Consider the following 19,666-nt stretch of genomic DNA (forward strand, 5'->3'; position numbering starts at 1 on the left):
AAAAATAACAATCAAAGTAGATAGTAAAATCTAACTTTAAACTAATAAGACATGAAATAACTTTACTTGGATAGTTGTGTTCCAATATTTCACCCATTGCTTGAAACGAGCTTCAGAAATGGTTGAGGGATGATGTTTTAGGCGATTCTTGAATGTGGAGTAATTTGAATAGTGTCATTTCTTGATAATCATCTTGTAACGTCTCCATGCAACATTTATATGATAAAAAACAACTTTTTCTCCACTAATAATGAACTTTTCCTAATAAAAAGAACACTAACATAAATGCATTTTTATATAAATTTGATCAACAAATAACATAAGTTTTCATTGAAAATATCTTTTGCAACATTATTTTTTGGAGCAAAAGAGAATTCTTTAAGCTAAATTAGTATGATTTTTGGACTTAGTTCGCTTATTTATTTTAGTCTTCCTATTTAAAATGTCATCATACTCTCTATAATGAAAAAAAAATATATATATTTAGGGATTTAAAGTATAATTTGATAGTTGAGAAATGAAAAAGAAATTATTATCATACCTTATGTATGTGTTTATTTCATCACAATTAAATCAGAGATATCAATGTGCTTGGTCTTTAGATATCAAATCCATATAAACTATTATCATACCTTATTTATATGTTTATTTCATCACAATTGAATAAGAGATATCAATTTGCTTGGTCTTTAGATATCAAATCCAAAGAAAATAGTTTACCTTTTCTTTCCATCTAAAGGACAACCACTACTAGAAAAGTAATCAGACAAATCTACATCACATAAATCACTACTCTTATAATTTCACTCTTTTCTATTTAGTCTTGAGTTTGTGCTTTTATGCAAATATCTTAAGCAAAGTGTCAAAGCTTCTTCTACTAAATACCTTTCAACAATAGAACCTTCTAGATAAGCTTTTTTTCAAACATAACTTTTAAATCTCCCCAAGTATCTCTTATTGGATACATCCACTGAAATTGCACCGACCCATCTAACCTTACTTCATTTGCGAGATGGATAGGAAAGTGGACCATTATGTCAAAAAAACTTAAAGAAAATATTGTCTCCATTTGGCAAAGTATTTTTGCAATATTTACTTCTAATAAATCTAACTCTTTAACCTAGATCACATTTTGACACCAAGAGTGAAAAAAGGATCCTAAAGGAATTAAAGTGTCAATCGCAACATCATTTTTCTTCTTATGAGTACTTGTAACAAGTAGTGTATTATGAAATGTGCATCATGACTCTTGTAACCACTAATTTTCTTTTCACTAACATTCACAAACTTTGAAATATTTGACGTAATTCCATATGTTAATTTGTCAGCCTTTAAAACACAACAAAAAAAATTGACTTTTCATGTGCATTCATTAAAAAACAAGATTTTTCAAATTATACACGACCTCCATCAATCTCCCTAAGATGAAGAATCTTTCTAATTCTCATATCCAATAAATTATAGAGGGCATTAACATAATATTTTTTCTTTCCTTGAATGTCCAAAAAAGTTCGAATAATATTATCACATATGTTTTTCTCGATGTGCATTACATCCAAATTTTGACGTTATTTATTTTGGGACCAATAGGGCAACTAAAAAAGGAATGACCTCTTCTTCCATGTACCATCTTTCTTTCTTTTTTTATTCTTTCCAAAATCATTGTGTAAATCCTTTAAGATTTCTAGGATTTCAATCCCTTCTAACATAGTCGGTGCAGACCCAAGTTCTTTCTTTCCATTGAAGGACTTTTTATTAACTCTCTATGCATGAGTTGTTGGTAAAAAAGACATGATAATTCATATAAGACATCTTATGACTATGTGTCAACTATAATGAATGAGTTTCTAGTTGCAACATGAACATGTCAACCTTCCTTTAATGCTCCAAACATGGCATATGCAAGATAGTCACTAATAGTTCACAAAATAGTTGCATGCATTTGAAATTAATGATCTATTGAGGCATCATATGTTTCTACACCCATTTCCCATAAATCCTTTAGTTCCTTGATTAATGTTTGTAAATAAACATCAATGTCATTTTTAAGTGATTATGGTCTAGGAATTAATAGTGACAACATTGTGTATTCGAGTTTCATGCATAACCATGGTGGAAGGTTGTACACCACCATCGTGACTGGCCATGTACTATGTGATATACTCATTGTCCTAAATGGATTGAAGTCATCACTTATTAGTCCAAGTATTACATGGTCAGGCTCAACAAAAGGACTAGGATGGCATCTATCAAATTCTTTCCAAGCTTCGCCATTGGTAAAGTGTCTCATTTTTCCATCTTTTGTGCACTCTTCTTCATGTCTCTCATTGACTCTACATTGTTTGAGTACATAAATAGCCTTTGAAGTTTAGGAATCAATGAAAAGTGCCTCAAAATTTTTACAAACACTTTCTACTCTTTTTTTGGTTATTCTAACTCACCATTTACTTCACCAAATTTCTTCCCTTTTGAAGTTTTACACTTCTCACAAAAATTGTTTGTCTCATGTTTTCTTCAGTATAACATACAATCATTTGGACATACATAAATCTTTGTATAATCAATGCCTAAACTTTTAATCCTGGCCTTTGATTTTATTAAAAGATTAAAAAAAATTAGAATTGGCATGGCTTCTTTCAATAATTGTAAGTGAGAAAATGAGGCATTGCTCCACCCATAAAGACATTTCAATGGATAGAATGAAATTATGAAAGAAAGAGTGGAGAAACTTTGACACCTAATGTTTTGACTCGTTAATCAAGTTGTAAGAATTTTTTTTCTTCCTCGCTAGGACCGTTGTTGTCCCCACCTCCTTCTACCACATTTTTTTATTATTGTGTCATATAATAAGTAATCAATAGGATCTTTCGTGTCGTCTCTACAACATGTATTTTCTCCCATGTTTACCCAAATGTTGTATCCTTTTAGAAATTCTATAGCTATTAAATGATCATAGACCACATCTCTTCGTGCCCAATAAAGATTTCTACACTTATTCAAGAGCATAAAATATCATTCCCTTCCACTGTAATACACAAAATTTAAAAAACATCATTTATATACTAGTACTAAATCTTAGAAATTTAGTCCACTCTTTGTCCATCATCTTTGATCTAAAAAATAATCACCGACAGAAACTCCAACCCTTTTGCTTTAGCTCTTTGATCTACCTCCAATTTAAAAATAAAAAATATAGTTTATAAATCTTTTACATATGAAGAGCCATATAATAGCATCCAGAAATAAGACAATCAACAGAAGATAGACAAGGAATCTAGAATCGAAGGGAGTTTTGGTAGATACGGTTGAGAAGAAATGGTCCAGGTATGGATGTTTATAGATCTAAAGAAGTGCAAAATTCGATTTTGTTCAAATAAAAATAAAAAAATAGAAAAATAAAAAAATTCTTCATAAATTAAAAATTCGATTTTGTTCAAATATTATATTTAACATCAGCACCATTATGTTTTGTTTGAATTACGTGAAAAATGCAAAATTAAATACTACAAAAAAATTACTCATTACTTGTGAATTCTTCTATGAAGATATTTTAGTAAGAAACTCGTGCATTTTTTTTAAATTCATTTTATTTTTTATACAAAATGTAATTGGCAGGAAATATTTAGAAATTTTGTAGTGATTTTCTTTTTCTGCATGAAATACCTCTAAAATTTCTTATGTAAAATTATTCACAAGAAAAGAATTTAAGATTACTGCGAATTTATATGTGTATTTGTCATTTTTCTTGCTAATAAACTTTACAGAAAAAGTATGAAAATTTAGAAAATTAAAGTACTTGGTAATGTTTTAAATTTCGTTTTCGCAGAAAAGTAAAATAAAATATTATGTTAATTAATTATATTTAAAACGTTTATTAAATTTTATCCTGATTTAAGTTTCACTATTAAAAAAGTTTGTAGGAAATTGGTAATCAAAATTCATAGAAAAAACATTTTTCTTATAAATTTTTATAAAAAATTGCAAAAAAATCTTCATGAAATATGAAAATTTCAAATAGTTAAAAAATTTAAAATTAAGGAAAGTAGGTAAAAAAAGAAAAGAAAAAGAAAAAAATATAAAAGACGAAGTCATTTAAAATTGAGAGATGAAAAATACATAGACATTTTGGTATATGCTTCCTAGAAGTCTCTTGTCGTTTTCCTTTTCAATAGCAATTGAGGTAGATAAGCATCACCACTTTTACTGAAGTTTATCTAAAATAGGAAGCTTCTCGATCATTTTCCATGAATAAACTGTTTTTATATAAAAATGAAAAAAAAATGACATTTAAGAAAAAAATGATCGTATATAAACAATCAAAGCACGAATTTTATTTTATTTTTACTCAAAATAACACTTATAAACGGCCTGCATTTATCCTTGGATGAAGATATTTTCACAATCCAAACTTAATATACATAATGAGTATACGAGAAAAAACATATATCTTTGTTGCTATTATCATTAATTTCATCTGAGATTATATAATTCTTTTAAAATTTTAAATCAAGATAAGTCCCCGCATATTTCATTTGCAAATAAATAAAAGTAAATAACAATATATATCCTAAATATGTTAAAATTTATTTTTCTCAAACAATCTTTTTATGACCAATTGCATGGTGGAATTTTGATGATTACTTTATTTAACGTTTGACTTTTTTGTATCTGATATTAAAAAAAAAAACATTTCGCAGCTGTTTTCGAAACATTTTTTTATAGTTTAATTGGTAATAGTTTTTTAGTTAATTTGTTCCATAGTTTTACAAATATAATGTCCAATGTAAAAAATGAATTGCTCCTATACCAAGCCTATATAGTTTCCGCAAAATTATTTGTAATTTACAATATAATATATCGATCCCATCCGAGCATTTATAATATTATTTTCTTATAGAGTAATTACTAATCATACATATAAAGGTAAACTAACATTTAAATTAAACACAAATTTATGATACATATATAATTAATATATATTTATATATTAATCAAATAGTACATCCAATAATCACATTTCATAAATTATCATTAGAGCCTTCTTACTAAGATATGAGAATCTTCAATTTAATAGATATGTTACTCTATTTCTAGAGTTATGTTACTCTATTTCTAGAGTTTCATCCTCATATTTCTAGAGGATTAATGCACACATATCTTATATCAACATAATGAATAACCTATTTCATCTTTTTATTATCTAATGTCTTAATATACATATATACACATGCATATGCACATATACAGACATACATAGATATTATAGCTAGGTATGATTTTCTTACTTAAGATCGTCTACCTCTTTAGCAAGACTAGTCCAAAAAGTATAAATTGATTTTGTTTGTTTCTCATTCAAACACCAATTCTACAATTGAGTGTCTTGAGCATTCTCACTATACTTGAGTGACATACTTCTTTAGTTTCTTTCAACAAATGTCATAATATAAAACACATTGTTTCATCAACACTTAACACTTAAAGTGATAATATATTTGCTTGAACATTAAATGTAAAGGACAACCTTTTTAGTGGAGAAACAAATGTACTGTTATTTTTTTTTTTTTTTTGCTTAAGTTTTACAAGATTTACTTAAAAACATCTTATCACTTGATGTCATGTTATTGCTCGAACAATAATAAGTGTTTAACTAATAATTACACATACTTAAGGTATAAGTTATAAGACCCATGAAAAATATTTATAATAGTAAATTTTAGCATTTTATTAGTAATAATAATTTTAATGGATAGAAAAATGTAAATTTTGGATATAAAATTATAGTAATTCTAGAAGGAGAGGTTCAAAATTTTTGATAATTTATTTAGGATTTTTAAGAAAATTGAATAGTAAAAAGTGAATAGTGAATAGTAAAAAGTGAATAGTTAAAAAAAACAAAAAAAAAATTGGAAGAGATAAACACTCCACGTAGAATTGAATCATCAGAGATAAGAATTTAGCAAATGGTGATTAAAATGATATTTTTGTAATAGTAAATGAATAGTAAAAATAAATAGTAAAAAAATGAATAGTAAAAAATGAATAGTAAAATTTTTTGGCTATAAATAGCAAGGGAGGGAAGGCTGAAACTTACACCAAAATTCTAGAAAAATTTGTGAGAGAAGAGAGTTGGAGAAAATTCTAGTTGTAGAGGGGAAATTCTGGAAGTTTCGGAGAACGGTTTCAGAGAAGGAGATTAAGTCTGGAATAGAGGTAAGGGGAGTTACATTTTTTTTTTGTATTATCTTGAGTATTGCATATGTTGCTTTTGTCTGATCTTAAATCTTAAATATGAAGTATTTTGTTTCTGTATGATTTTGAATTTTGAATGAGAACATGCTTCTGTGTTTAGATCCAAGTGTGATAGTTGTAAAATGTGATGTTGATTATGTTATGTCATTTGTATGTAATTAGTTGTTTATTTTTGTATTTTTGGATGGATTAGAAGTTGTCTAACCGGCTCTGCCAGATTCAACTTCTTGCTTCCCCAAACTTTTTATTTCTTTCCTTATTTATTTTTATTACATTTTTGGAAGGATTAGAAGTTGTCTAACCGGCTCTGCCAGATTCAACTTCTTGTTTCCCCATACTTTTTATTGTTTTCCTTATTCGTTTTTATTTTTGGAAGGATTAGAAGTTGTCTAACCGGCTCTGCCAGATTCAAATTCTTATTTTCCCAGACCTGTTATTGTTCTTATTATTTAATTACATTGTATTCCTGGAAGGATGAGAAGTTGTCTAACCGGCTCTGCCAGATTCAACTTCTTGTTTCTCCAGAACTTTTATTGTTCTATTTAATTTTTATTGCATCTTCCTGAAAGGATGAGAAGTTGTCTAACCGGCTCTGCCAGATTCAACTTCTTGTTTCCCCAAGAATTTTTATTAAGATTATTTTATTGATTGTCAAACATTTGATTCTTCTCCGGTGACCATTTATAGTAATATTTTATTATTGTTAATTTGTTTGTAATACATTTATCTTGTATGATTTCTGTGATGAATGTATTTTATGATGTTGATATGAAATTATGCATCTGAGCATGATATGAGTATTATGGGGAGATTTTGTAATGGTATGATATGAGTTGAGGAATATAAGCATGATATGAGTCTCATGGAGAGATTCTATATTGGTATGGTATTAGTGTATATGTTGATGTTGAGGGTCCTGTTGTTGGTGGTTATCCTAAAACTCTAATAATTGTCCAGTCTCAATTAGAGAAGGATGTGTTATATATTGAGAGTAGTAGGAGGTCCTAGTCTATGTTCATAGACGTTAATGGACTAACCTTGTGGGTGATGTGATATATTATTTTTGGCCATAACTGTGTTGTAGATGTCACCACAAGTGCATGACCACCCGAGACTTCCATCAACATTATATACGGATAATAGAGTCTAGTATGATAATTGCATCTTATAAGAATTTATGGTGAATGTATTACGTATAATAATAGAGTAATGCTTTTCTTCGAATTTTGCATGGTAGCTCACCCTTACTTGTTTGTTTGTGCCAGAAAATCTTATTTTGCGATGATCGTATGACGTTTATGTTAAACGGGAGCAGATGCTGGAACGACGTCCGAACCAATACAAGTGAAGGAGGAAGCAACAGAAAAATGAAGAGTAGTTTAAAAAAAAAAAATAAATTTAGGATTGTTTTAATGATGTTTTAAAAAAAATATGTATTTCCAGTGTGAACTATGTTACTCCTAAATGGATGATTGTAATACTGTACGATGTTTATATTATTAATAAAATAATTTTTTGTGTGAGATGTTAATTTTTGGGGTGTTACATAAGTCAATGATAATTGACATTATCATTATTTTTATTTTAATTACTTTTATCTCTAATTGGTATTTTTATTATTACGTAGAGAATTAAGGTTTTATATTAATAAACTAGAAAATAGAAATATTTTATTTTTATTTGTGAAAATGTTGTGCAAGTGGAAATTACTAAAGATTGAAAAATATCTCAACATAATCAATTATTAATAGATTGAATTACTTTAATTACAAAAATCAAATAAATGGGAATTACTGAACATTGAAAAATATCTGAAAAAAAATCAGTTGTCAACAGATTTGGTTATTTCAATTACAAAAATTGAGTATTAATTTTAAACTCAGTCAAGCAAACTTGCGTAGATCATAAATAGAAGGCTTGACAAAATTAGAAAAATACACTCTTGAAGCATAGGAAACAAATTTTAGGAGAGATAAGATATATGCTCATTTTGGAGGATGAATGCATTGCTCATTATTCCTTTTTAGTGTTCACAATATATATATATATATATATGTATGTATATGTATATATATATATATATGTATGTATATATATATATATATATGTATGTATGTGTATATATATGTATGTATGTGTATATATATGTATGTATGTGTATATATATGTATGTATGTGTATATATATGTATATATGTGTATATATGTATATATATGTATGTATGTATATATATGTCTGTATGTATACACACACACACACACACACACACACACACACACACACACACACACATATATATATATATATATATATATATATATACGAGTAATTAACTTTCTTATTCCCAGGATTGAACGTAATGTACTTTTAATCTTTATGATTTTTACTATTCAATATATTTATTTTTCATTACTTTTGTGTTTATTCTCTATCTTAATTACATGAATTGATTGATTATACATATGTGGATATTTGATTATTGGACACAATGTTGGAACCTAGGCTATAATAGAACAACTAATTGATTGATGATCTAGAAATAGAGTTCATCATTAGTCATTCATAAAATCAGAATATTGAACTTAATGTGAACTTATGATAAAAATTGCTAAGACATTAAAATTTTTATTATTAAAGTTTAGACTTGTTAGTAAGACATTAGAGCTTATTACATATAGTGTGAATGCTAAAGAAGAAATTAAAAGTATATTGTTTAGTTTTTTTTCATATTGATTTTATGCATGAAATTTAATCCAAGTGAAGTGTTTACTACGTAATAATTTCATAAAATTTATTGTTTTCTCAAGTTTTAAATTTATTTCATACACATCAACAATTTTCGTGTTTTTTAAAGTTCTTAACTTTAATTAATGAATTAACATAATTTTCCTAAACAATGCAAGAATGTGAAAAACAATATATGAATTTATCTACTTTATTAATTGTATGATTGAATATACTTGTCAGTTTTCAAACAATCATCACTTTAACAATATATTGTAAGCGTATAAGCATCTTATATAAAAAATAATTAAAAGTATAAGAATGAAAATAATACATAATTAATGTTCCAATCCTTCTAAAACATCATTTATGCATAGAAATCTCTAAACTAAACATTATATGCTAAAAAAAACCTCCAACTTCTTAACCTCCAATGCAACTTGTACAATCTTAATCTTTATATAAGATGTTTACCAACATCATCTACATATACTTTCCACATCTAAATAATTTCATATTATATAAACTATCATTAATTCAAAATATTATATAAACTATCCTTGGAGGGAGCATGTCTATTAACAAAATATTCCTTTAATACTTCCAAATATTTAAAAACACCAAGAAAACCACTAAATATCAAATTCAACACCCACAATATATTTTTTTCACAAAGCAATCAAATAAAAGAAGAAAATGAATGAAAATCTTAAATCTTAATAGAGATTAATCTATTTATTTATATGACATGTTTAATAATTTATTATACTCTCTTGAACGTTGTAATTTGATAGACAAATCAAGTTTTAACTATTTTCCAAACTTAAAAAAAAATTAAAATGAATATTTTTCTACTCTTTATTCCTTCAAAACTGTATCTTGAAATTTATACTTCTTATAAGATTTTGAAACAACATATATTTTTTATTTTGTGAATGACTAGGTGGACAAGAAGTTATCTATGGTTGATATTTTACCAATCAGCTATAACAAGCTTGTTCCAACTTTCTTTATATTTTATTTGATTAAAATTTTTAATAAAGTAGAAAACATGAAACAAAGATAGCACTCTTGAATGTGTCTCTTGTTTCAGCAGCTCGGGCATGGTATCACACTACTTGTTATAATTTATAATACAAAATGAAAAGTCAGAACATGACATTATAGTATAGTAGTAATGAGAGGAATAATATAAATAATAAAGTATTGTTGAAGGTTAGAGTGAGAGACAAGAACATTGCAGTCCCCACAGTTTGCGCTATGTGTGCCTCCCTCTCATAGTCTTTCAACCTTTACAAACATCATGTTTCACTTTTCTCCATTTTCCTTTCATCACAACAATCAACGGCTACCATTCATTCTAACCTTTTCCCTACCCCACCATATTTTCTCTCTCTTCCTACTTTTCATGTGTGGTAATGTAGAGAGGAAAACAAGATTATGAATACAAATGTGAACAATAAAATAAAAGCTAAAGATATTTGATGAAAGAAAAAGATAAAAAAAACAAGATAAAAGTGAATAAAAAATAATACACTAATATTAAAATTAGTTATTTTCTTATTTATCATTTATGCACTTTTTTTTAGGCACTAAACTATGTTAGGTTAAGATGAAATAGATTAAAGGAAAGAATGAGATAGGGAAAAATAAAAGCAAATGTAATTAATATTAATAAGACGAAGAGTAATGAACTTTTAAAAATATACATGAAATTTGAAATAAAATAAAATAAAATCTAAGAATAGAAGAGATGATTTGTGTCCAAATGTTACACAATAATTGATTAAGGTAGCTTCTCTCCCTATCATTCTAGATTAATATTTCTTATTAGAAATGATGAAAAAAAAATTCAAAATAATAATATTAATTAGTTTCATATTTTTTTCTAGTTATTTTTGTAAGAATCCATAAAATAATAAAACTAATAATTTGGCTTAAGTAACGAGACTTGAATATTTTAATGTTAAAAGTTCAAAGTATAAATAGAAGTTTTATAAGACGAGTTTTATTATTTTAAATCACATCATTTCTTTTAAAACTAGTTTCTCTAGATATTTTCCTTCTCTCTTGGTATTCTACCCACTGGGTCATTTGTTTAAAGATTAGAGGGTGTCAAAGTGATCACTACGGCAAAGTCTTCTAGTCTAGCAGATCAATTTTCTTAAAAGAGTAAGTTAGTTTATATTTTTTTCTTGAGTTATACGTATCTTCCATGCTGAGGATTTGTCTATTGCATGTGTCTTTTTAGTTTTCTGGTATGTTCTCTATTGATTAGTGATTCTAACCGTGTACCCTGATCATGATTTTTTGGTTGGTAGGTGTAGATAGAGAGCTCTCTAAGTTGAGGAAGCAGTTTCAGGTCTTTGCGACCTATTTAAGCTCCTATCAGGTAAGGGAAGCTAAATACCTATTTTCTATTATTTAAGTGCTTTGATTATTTGAGTTGGTATGCTTGAGTTTGATTAAGAGATTGAGTTTTTTTTAGATTCTATTGTGTTGTCGTATAATTGCTTGAAATTGAATTATATGTGTGTTATATGGATTGGAAAAGTATTGTTGTGAATGTTGGTTAATTGTTACTTGTTTTGATCTTTTCAGCTAATAGATTTGATGGTATATATGGATGGAAATTGCCACTAGTACAATAAAGAGAAAAGGCACCGATTAGATTTGGTTATAGGCATCAGTTCTACAACCGAGGCGTATGTGAGCGAGGTAAAAAGGCCAAGCTATATGACTCGGTTACGGACCCAAAATAAAGCGAGATAGGAATATGCATCGGTTCTTAGATAATCGAGGCAGTAGGAGTGTTTTTTTTTATTTGTTCAAATTTAGGACTCAGTTCATCATGCCAAACAGAACCAAGATTTCCCAGCTAAAGAATCTAAAACAATCAAAAGAAAACCATACAGGAATCAAACAAGAAACAAGACAGAATATTACAACAATGTTAAACCATTGACATAAACAAGTTTGAACAGAGTTTGACAAGGTTCTCTGTTTTTGTTTGGAGAAGCAGCAATTCGAGGAACAACATACATATAAACAACCAATGTCAAAATTAAAACCCACAAAACCAAAGTGATAATAGCAACATCTAAAACTAATGAGAAGAAACTCAGAAGCAGAGATGAAGCAGCACCTCCCACCAATGACCAAGAAGGAGTATAGAACACCGATCCAAACCAGAGAAACCCACTTGCTTGTGTCTTCAAATATTAGAAAAGATGTTGCAGAGAAAGCCACAACCATTGCATTTGTTATGAAGAAGACAACGAACTAATCATTTTTCTTGCCACCTGGAACCGTCAGAGCAGCTGCAAACACTACTGTCTAGGGCGGCGGCGACATTCGGAGGGGTGAAAGGGTAGCGGCGACTCGCGGTGAGGAGTTTGACGACAAGCGCCGCGGCGAAGACGGCGGAGGGCTCGCCGATCTGGAGCGGCTTGGCGATCTGGAGCGGTGGATCTGGAGCAGCTTGGCGATCTAGAGCGGCGGATCTGGATCTGGAGCGGTGGATCTCGTCGATCTGAAGATCTGCATCTGGAGCGGCGGATCTGGATCTGGAGTGGCTTGGCCCTTTTCTATTTCCAACGGAGGCAGCAGGGGTGGAAGCAGCAACGACGGAGGCTACAACGGCGGCAAAAGAGTGGAGTCGTTGGAGGAAGCACTGCAGGCAGCAGCGGCGAGGCGGGGCACCAATGGGCCGAGCACTGGCACACAGAGAGCAGGAGGAAGGAGAAGCACGCTACGCAGAGGAAAAATAGGAGAGCAAATGAAGGAGAAGAGCGGAAATAGGTTAAGTCTGAATAAAGTGGAGAGGTATAGGCATCGGTTGCCTAGCCACCCGAGGCAATAAGGCCTTTTTTCTGATCTGGGTAGTGGTATATGCCTCGTGTCTTTAATTAACCGGTGCAATATCACTATTCTACCTCGGGTCTTAGATTAACCGATGTATATAACTTTATACATTTCGGTTTTCACATAACCGAAGCCTATATAGCGAATTAAAAACCACATTTTTTACCAGTGTGCTGTTAGATATTGATAAAATGAAAATTGAGAATTATGGTTGGTTTCTAGTAAAAATTGGGGGTTTTGCAAAAGTGTTGGTCTACGAAGGTACTTGACATGTAAATTCTGTTTTGGTGGAAATTAAGACTTGTTTAGCCATTTAGTTTACAAAAATTTGATTTGTAGTGTGTTTAATCTATTGTCATATATATTTATATATGTAAATGGGTAAAAAGTTATGAAATCGGTTAAAAAATAGGGTTTCGATAGGTGACATTCTAAAGTAATCAATGTGGGAGTAAACTTAGTGTTTGGAGTCTGTCTTGAGATCATCTAGGACTTGTTTAGCATCTTAGTGCACCAAAAATATGACTTGTATCTTGTAAAACCTAATATCTTGAGTTTTGATGTGTGGTTTGATATGATGTGTCTCATTTATGGCCAAATAAGTAAAATGGTATTCCATTTTGGATATAAACATGTTTTTGAATCAATTTTAATGTCAAGATACAATTTCAGTCATTTGGATATGTATTAGGGGTAACTAAATTAGAAAAATCATGTTGCTATAAAAAAACTAACATGAATTATCGATTATTAGACCTGATAATCGATTATTTCATTCAAAATTGCATCTTTGTTGAAAAACTCTCTGGAATAATCGATTATCAGACCTGATAATCGTTGTAGTAGGTATTTTGAGATAATCGATTATCAAATCAGATAATCGATTATTTTAGTAGGTATTGTTGTCTTTGCTCAAAACTCTTTGGAATAATCGATTATTAGGTTAAATAATTGATTATCTCATAAGAAAATGGATATTTATGGTTTACGAACATGTTTATGTATATATTTATTGTTGATGGTTTGATGGTATGTGTGATGTGTCATGAAATGCAATTTGAATATTAATATGTATGCTAGTTGTTCACACATGATATGATGGTTATGATGATATGTATAGTTTTAATACATATGAATGCTTTATGGATGGTAAGTGTGGATTAAGTATGATGTGAAAAGGATTCCATGGGAAAATCCTTATGGTTATTATGTTGTGTTATGTATTAAAGTAGGGACTTTGGGATGATTATGATACTCTCAATAATTCCCACTCTCAAGTAGAAATGAGTGATTATGTCGTGGAGAGTAACATGAGGTCCTTAGTCTAATGGACATGTATTGGCCATAAATGTTTGACGAATCAACCTTGGTGTGTGGTAGTTTGTGGAGTGGTAGTATGATATGGGAAGTTGTTTCACCACACACAGAACAAGTCTCCCATGAGTCTGACATCAATGCATGTATCCGGATGATGTGAGTTTAAAATTGATATGATTATTTTTGTATTGTTTGATTTAGATGATAAGTGTGATATTATTGTTTTAAATCATATAAATGCTCTTTTGGTACTTTAGTTTATTTTTTTTGTTTCTGTTTGTTTCATACGTGTGTTTGTTTTATCTTTTTAATAATCACCTAATGTGAACTGGACGTTTCTGATTAGGAAAACTAGTTGGTGATAAAATTAAAGTTTAAAGTAAAACGTTTCATCATTCCTGTTTTGTATTAAGTTTATATTACGCTTTTGATTCAGTATAATATATATAAGATTATATATATATAGTTATAATATATTATATTTTGAATAATTATAATAAACACTAATTGTTATAATTTTTCTCTTCAGTTTAATTATTTTTATTAAGCAGATTGAACTAGATAAGAAATAAGTAATTATCAAATTATACACAAAAAAATATTTATTTATCCCTTAATGTTAGTAAGTATAATCAATTTTATATATCTTATTGAGAGTATATATTTTATTGAGAGGGAAAAAAAAATTCAAAGAGTGGAATCAAATTAGAACTATATGACTGTAATTAAATATATCACGCTATAAAAGAAAGAGCAAAAGGGAAAAAAAGTGAAATTTATTAGTTAAGTGTTTTAGATTGGTCAATAATTCACATATCAATAATTTTTTTTTTGGAAGCAAAAAGTTTTTTAAGATAATATATATATATATATATATATATATATATATATATATATATATATATATATATATATATATATATATATATATATATATAGAGGCTTCCTTAACATAACCTTTTCGCGCTCTCATTTCCTTACTGTCTCTCTCATCTTTCTCTCCCTCTTATGCTTTCTCTCGGAACTAGTGTTCTGGTGGGTCTCCAACGAGGTAAACAAGTTTGTCTCTCTTCTGGGTTGTAACTTCTTTGTTTTTCTGCTTTTTGTTACACCTTCACCGTTTGAGTATGACTTTTATGGTATTTTTCTCTTTTTCGTTTCTCTCTGTGTTTATTTAATTTTCTTCCAATTATCGAGCCTCGTGTTTGAAACGCAGCCTCTTGGTCTCGTCTACTATGCGGTGACTTTTTTTTTTCTTTTTCTGTTTTGTGTGTTTTGTTTTGTTTTGCCTTGTTTGATGATTTTGGTGAACTCTATCTGTTTCTCCATTTTGTTTTACTCTTCTTGTTCCTTTGTGCATAGACTGACACACTTGAAAGTCATGACACGTGCTCAGAGGATTTGGTTTAAAGGTTTGTGTTTTGATGCTTCTGTTTTGGTTTCTGAAGGACTTTCAGCAGAGACCAGAAGAAGGGTTGTTTGAGGACTAAAGTTTGAGCTTTTATGCAAAGATTGGTCATAATGGATCCACGTCTTTGTGGGTTTAATGGTCGCCCTAATGAAGTCCGGTTAGGAAATCAGAGATTTGAAAATGGTTTCTTTGATCAAAGTAGGGACTTTGGTTACCTTCAATCCAATCTAGTGCCTTCCAAGACGCCTTCTTCATCCTCGGTTTTGACTCATGAGGAACCTTCTCCGGAGGAATGTGAATTTTCTGATGCAATTTTGAGTTACATCAGTCAGATCCTTATGGAGGAAGACATGGAAGATAAGACATGTATGCTGCATGACTCTTTGGATCTTCAAATTGCTGAGAGATCATTCTATGAGGTGATAGGTGAAAAGTACCCTTCTTCGCTTTTAGGAAATCCAAGTCCTGTTGATCCAGGCGGTGGGGTTGGGGATCATAATTTCTCTGAAAATTATGGTACCTGTTCTTACAATGATGGTGATCTCAGTAGCATTTTTACTAATTTTCGTCAAAATTTGGGGGAACTCCCTAACCATAATTTACGAGGCAATAGCATTTCACAGTCATCTTGTAGCTCTTCAAATAGTGTGATAAGTAGTGTGGAAGGACCTGTGGACTCTCCAAGCAGTATTCTCCAGGTCCCTGATCTGAACAGTGAGAGTCAATCCATTTTGCAATTTCAGAAGGGTGTTGAGGAAGCTAGCAAGTTTCTTCCAAGTGGAAATGATCTCTTTGCTAATTTGGGTGTGGCTAATTTTTCAAAACTGGAGCCTAAAATGGGGTGCGATGAATTGTCAGTTAAGGTGGAGAAGGATGTGGGGGAGTCTTTTCTTGCTGGGTCCAAAGGAAGAAAACATCATCTCAGTGAAGAGGTGGATTTTGAAGAAAATAGAAGCAGCAAGCAAGCTGCAATTTTCTCCGAACCTACATTGCCATCATCTTCTATTGATGTAATCCTGCTTCATAGTTTAGGGGATGGTAAGAAGGTTTTCATGGCCCGTCGTGAGGCTTTGCAAACTAAGAATGACAAGATAGCACTGTCAAATGGTAAATCAAAGGCTTCCAACAGTGGTAAGGGACGTAGTAAGAAACAAAGTGGGAAAAAGGAAGTCATTGATTTGAGAACACTTTTGGTTCTTTGTGCACAAGCTGTTGCAGCAGATGACTATAGTGGCGCACATGAGTCTCTAAAGCGGATCAGGAAACACTCAAGCCCTTTTGGGGATGGAAATCAGAGGTTGGCCCATATCTTTGCTGATGGCCTTGAAGCGCGCTTGGCTGGGACTGGTAGCCAAATTTATAAAGGACTTGTGAGCAAAAGAACATCAGCTGCTGATTTTCTGAAGGCTTATCATCTGTATCTCGCTGCTTGCCCTTTTAGGAAGATGTCTAGTTTTATCTCTAATGTCACAATAAGGGAATCTTCCACAAATTCAGCGAGAGTCCATGTTATAGATTTTGGTATCCTTTATGGTTTCCAATGGCCTACTTTTATTCAGAGACTTTCATTAGCAGTTGGAGGACCACCTAAACTTCGAATTACAGGAATAGACTTCCCACAACCTGGTTTCAGGCCTGCTGAGAGAATTGTAGAAACTGGACGCCGCTTGGCAGCTTATGCTGAATCATTTAAGGTGCCATTTGAGTATAATGCTATAGCAAAAAAGTGGGAAACAGTTCAGCTTGAGGAACTGAAGATTGATAGGGAGGAATATCTTGTTGTCACCTGTTTTTATCGTGGTAAAAATGTGCTTGATGAATCTGTGCTCGTGGACAGTCCGAGGAACAAATTCCTCAGTTTGATAAGGAAGATCAACCCGGATTTATTCATTCATGGCATTACAAACGGAGCCTTTAATGCGCCTTTCTTTGTTACTCGATTCAGGGAGGCACTGTTTCACTACTCTTCACTTTTTGACATGCTTGAAACTATTGTGCCTCAAGAGGACTGGGAGAGGATGCTAATAGAGAAAGAGATTTTTGGCAGGGAAGCATTGAATGTCATAGCTTGTGAAGGGTGTGAGAGAGTAGAGAGGCCAGAGACATATAGGCAGTGGCAAGCCCGGATTCTTAGGGCTGGATTTTCGCAACAATCTTTTGAACATGCTTTAGTAAAGAGGGCAATAGAGAAAGTATCTACTAGCTACCACAAGGATTTTGTTATTGATGAAGATAGCCAGTGGTTGTTGCAAGGTTGGAAGGGGCGGATTGTTTATGCCCTTTCTTGTTGGAAACCAGCATGACTAATCAAGATGGTACAAGTGCATCTCACTAGGGCTTTGCAAATTGGTTTGACTCTTGAGGAGCTCAGGTACTTCTATCATCCACTTTCTCAGTTCTGTCCAACAATGGTGGTTTATTTCATTGTTGTTTGATACATCTTGAACTAACTTCAATTTCATAATTATTCAGGGTGTGTCCAATATAGGGTTCAAGATAAAAGCAAGGGTTCAATCTGAGTTCAGTTGGGGAAAACAGGGTTACTGAATAGCCTGGTATGACAGTAGATAATCCATGTTATTCCTATTGATCATTTTGAATTCCGTTTTATGATACCTCACGTGAGGGCTGTCTTATGATCATGATCCAATCTAATGTGGCGGATGAATTTAGCATGTAACAAGAACAATTATTGCTGTAACTCATTTTGAGCTTCTTACCTTAATATTTCTGATAGTTTACTACTTAACTGAAGATAATGGCTTGTGTATTTCCTCCTAGCCATTAATGTAATATTTACTTTGGGAGTAATGTTGCACACCAGATGGCATGTTGCTATTCCAGCTGTGTCAAGGGCAAAAGTGACTAGGTCCACCTAGCTTTGATGCTGCAATTGGTCAAGTCTGGAAGTGATGTGAAAATTGTAGATCTCTTCACATTTGCTTATGAAGACTTGTTTCAACATTTGACCATAATGGATGGTGGGGCCACTATTTAGAAATTTGAACCCTGTTACTGGTACAGAGTTTCCTTGTTGAATTATTACTGGAGAAACATTTTCTCAATGTATGATTTCATTTGAGGGTTACATTTACTACTTATTTGAACCCGTACTCAAATCTATAGTTGGTCAACATTCATCGTTCACAATTCACCATTTGGCTTTCCCTTTGGTGGATTAGCTGATGAAAGTTGTTTTGTAGAACAGTGGTGGCACGATGATTTGAACACGTTCCTAGGATGCTATTGAAAGCTTTCACCACTAGCTCATTCTTGTAACTTGAAGCTATTGAAAGTGCATCAGAAGAAATTATATTTTATGCATTCTGCTTTCACAATTTGTTAAGGACTTAGTTTTTGATTCCTTGTCCTTGAATAACTGTCTGAACTATAATGTTGCACCTTGTGTTGTCGTGTCATTGAAAGTGTTTGCATAATGTAGAACGTTTACTTTAAACAATTATAGTGGACCCAAAGTCTATTGTTAATGATATAGAGCATTTTATAGTGGTGGACCTCGTAGTGGGGACCTCATGTGTTTGATGCGGCTTTGAAGATTCACACGAGGAATTGAACTTTTTCCTTTTTGTCTTTGGAAAGGTTCTTATAGATTTTACAAGCAAGGTTAGTTGAATGTGGTGCAGGAATCAACTGTTTTCGTAAGGAAAGTTATAGACGTTCATTTCTTTTTGGGTGGATTGAAGGTGAAGTAAGAGATCAGAATAGAGAGAAAGTGATAGATGTGATGCTTTTACTCTCTTCTTCCCTCTTTCTACTTCTCTTATACCAAACAAAATCTAAACAATGATGAAAAGGTGAAACCATTACAAGAATTTGTTACGTTAAAGGATGTGATTTTAGTGTGTTTAGATTAATAATGTATGATTCATGTCTCAGCAAATCATTGAATAAAAAATGCATAAAAAAAACTAACAGTTGCTTCATTCATGCACATAAAAGTTTACTACGGCTTTAAAGCTGTCGTTGAAAACGCTGTCATTAAAAATCATGACAAAATAACTCATTTTTTTCTAAAAACTCGATGGCTCTCGGGCATTGTCGTCATTTGTTGAAGAGAAAAAAAATTAGAAAATAGAGTGA

The 19,666-nt window shown here is 31.1% G+C and overlaps 1 protein-coding gene and 1 pseudogene across 3 annotated transcripts; one reads left to right on the forward strand and one right to left on the reverse strand.

Annotated features, from left to right (window-relative positions):
- Positions 1–1,595: 1,595 nt before the first annotated feature.
- LOC148197641 (uncharacterized) lies at positions 1,596–3,006 on the reverse strand (annotated as a pseudogene).
- Positions 3,007–15,099: 12,093 nt separating this feature from the next.
- Positions 15,100–18,903, forward strand: LOC124826667 (scarecrow-like protein 9). Of its 3 annotated transcripts, XM_088091485.1 has the most exons (4): positions 15,100–15,205; positions 15,603–17,936; positions 18,038–18,120; positions 18,390–18,903. In XM_088091485.1, the coding sequence occupies exon 2, from the start codon at positions 15,658–15,660 to the stop codon at positions 17,866–17,868; it is 2,211 nt and encodes a 736-aa protein (XP_087947611.1). In that variant the 5' UTR covers positions 15,100–15,205; positions 15,603–15,657; the 3' UTR covers positions 17,869–17,936; positions 18,038–18,120; positions 18,390–18,903. The 3 variants fall into 3 exon arrangements, with proteins under 3 accessions (XP_087947611.1, XP_047155515.1, XP_047155516.1); XM_047299559.2 differs by having other exon boundaries at positions 18,038–18,903; XM_047299560.2 differs by having other exon boundaries at positions 15,126–15,205; positions 15,517–17,936; positions 18,038–18,903.
- Positions 18,904–19,666: the final 763 nt, after the last annotated feature.

The sequence above is a fragment of the Vigna umbellata genome, chromosome 5 (assembly GCF_029865625.1).
Source record: "Vigna umbellata cultivar VRB3 chromosome 5, Vumbellata_1.0, whole genome shotgun sequence".
In the NCBI taxonomy this organism is placed as follows: domain Eukaryota; kingdom Viridiplantae; phylum Streptophyta; class Magnoliopsida; order Fabales; family Fabaceae; genus Vigna; species Vigna umbellata.

Excerpts from the sequence above, each read along its gene's own strand:
- LOC124826667 (XM_047299559.2), top strand. The coding sequence starts at position 15,658 with ATGCAAAGATTGGTCATAATGGATCCACGTCTTTGTGGGTTTAATGGT.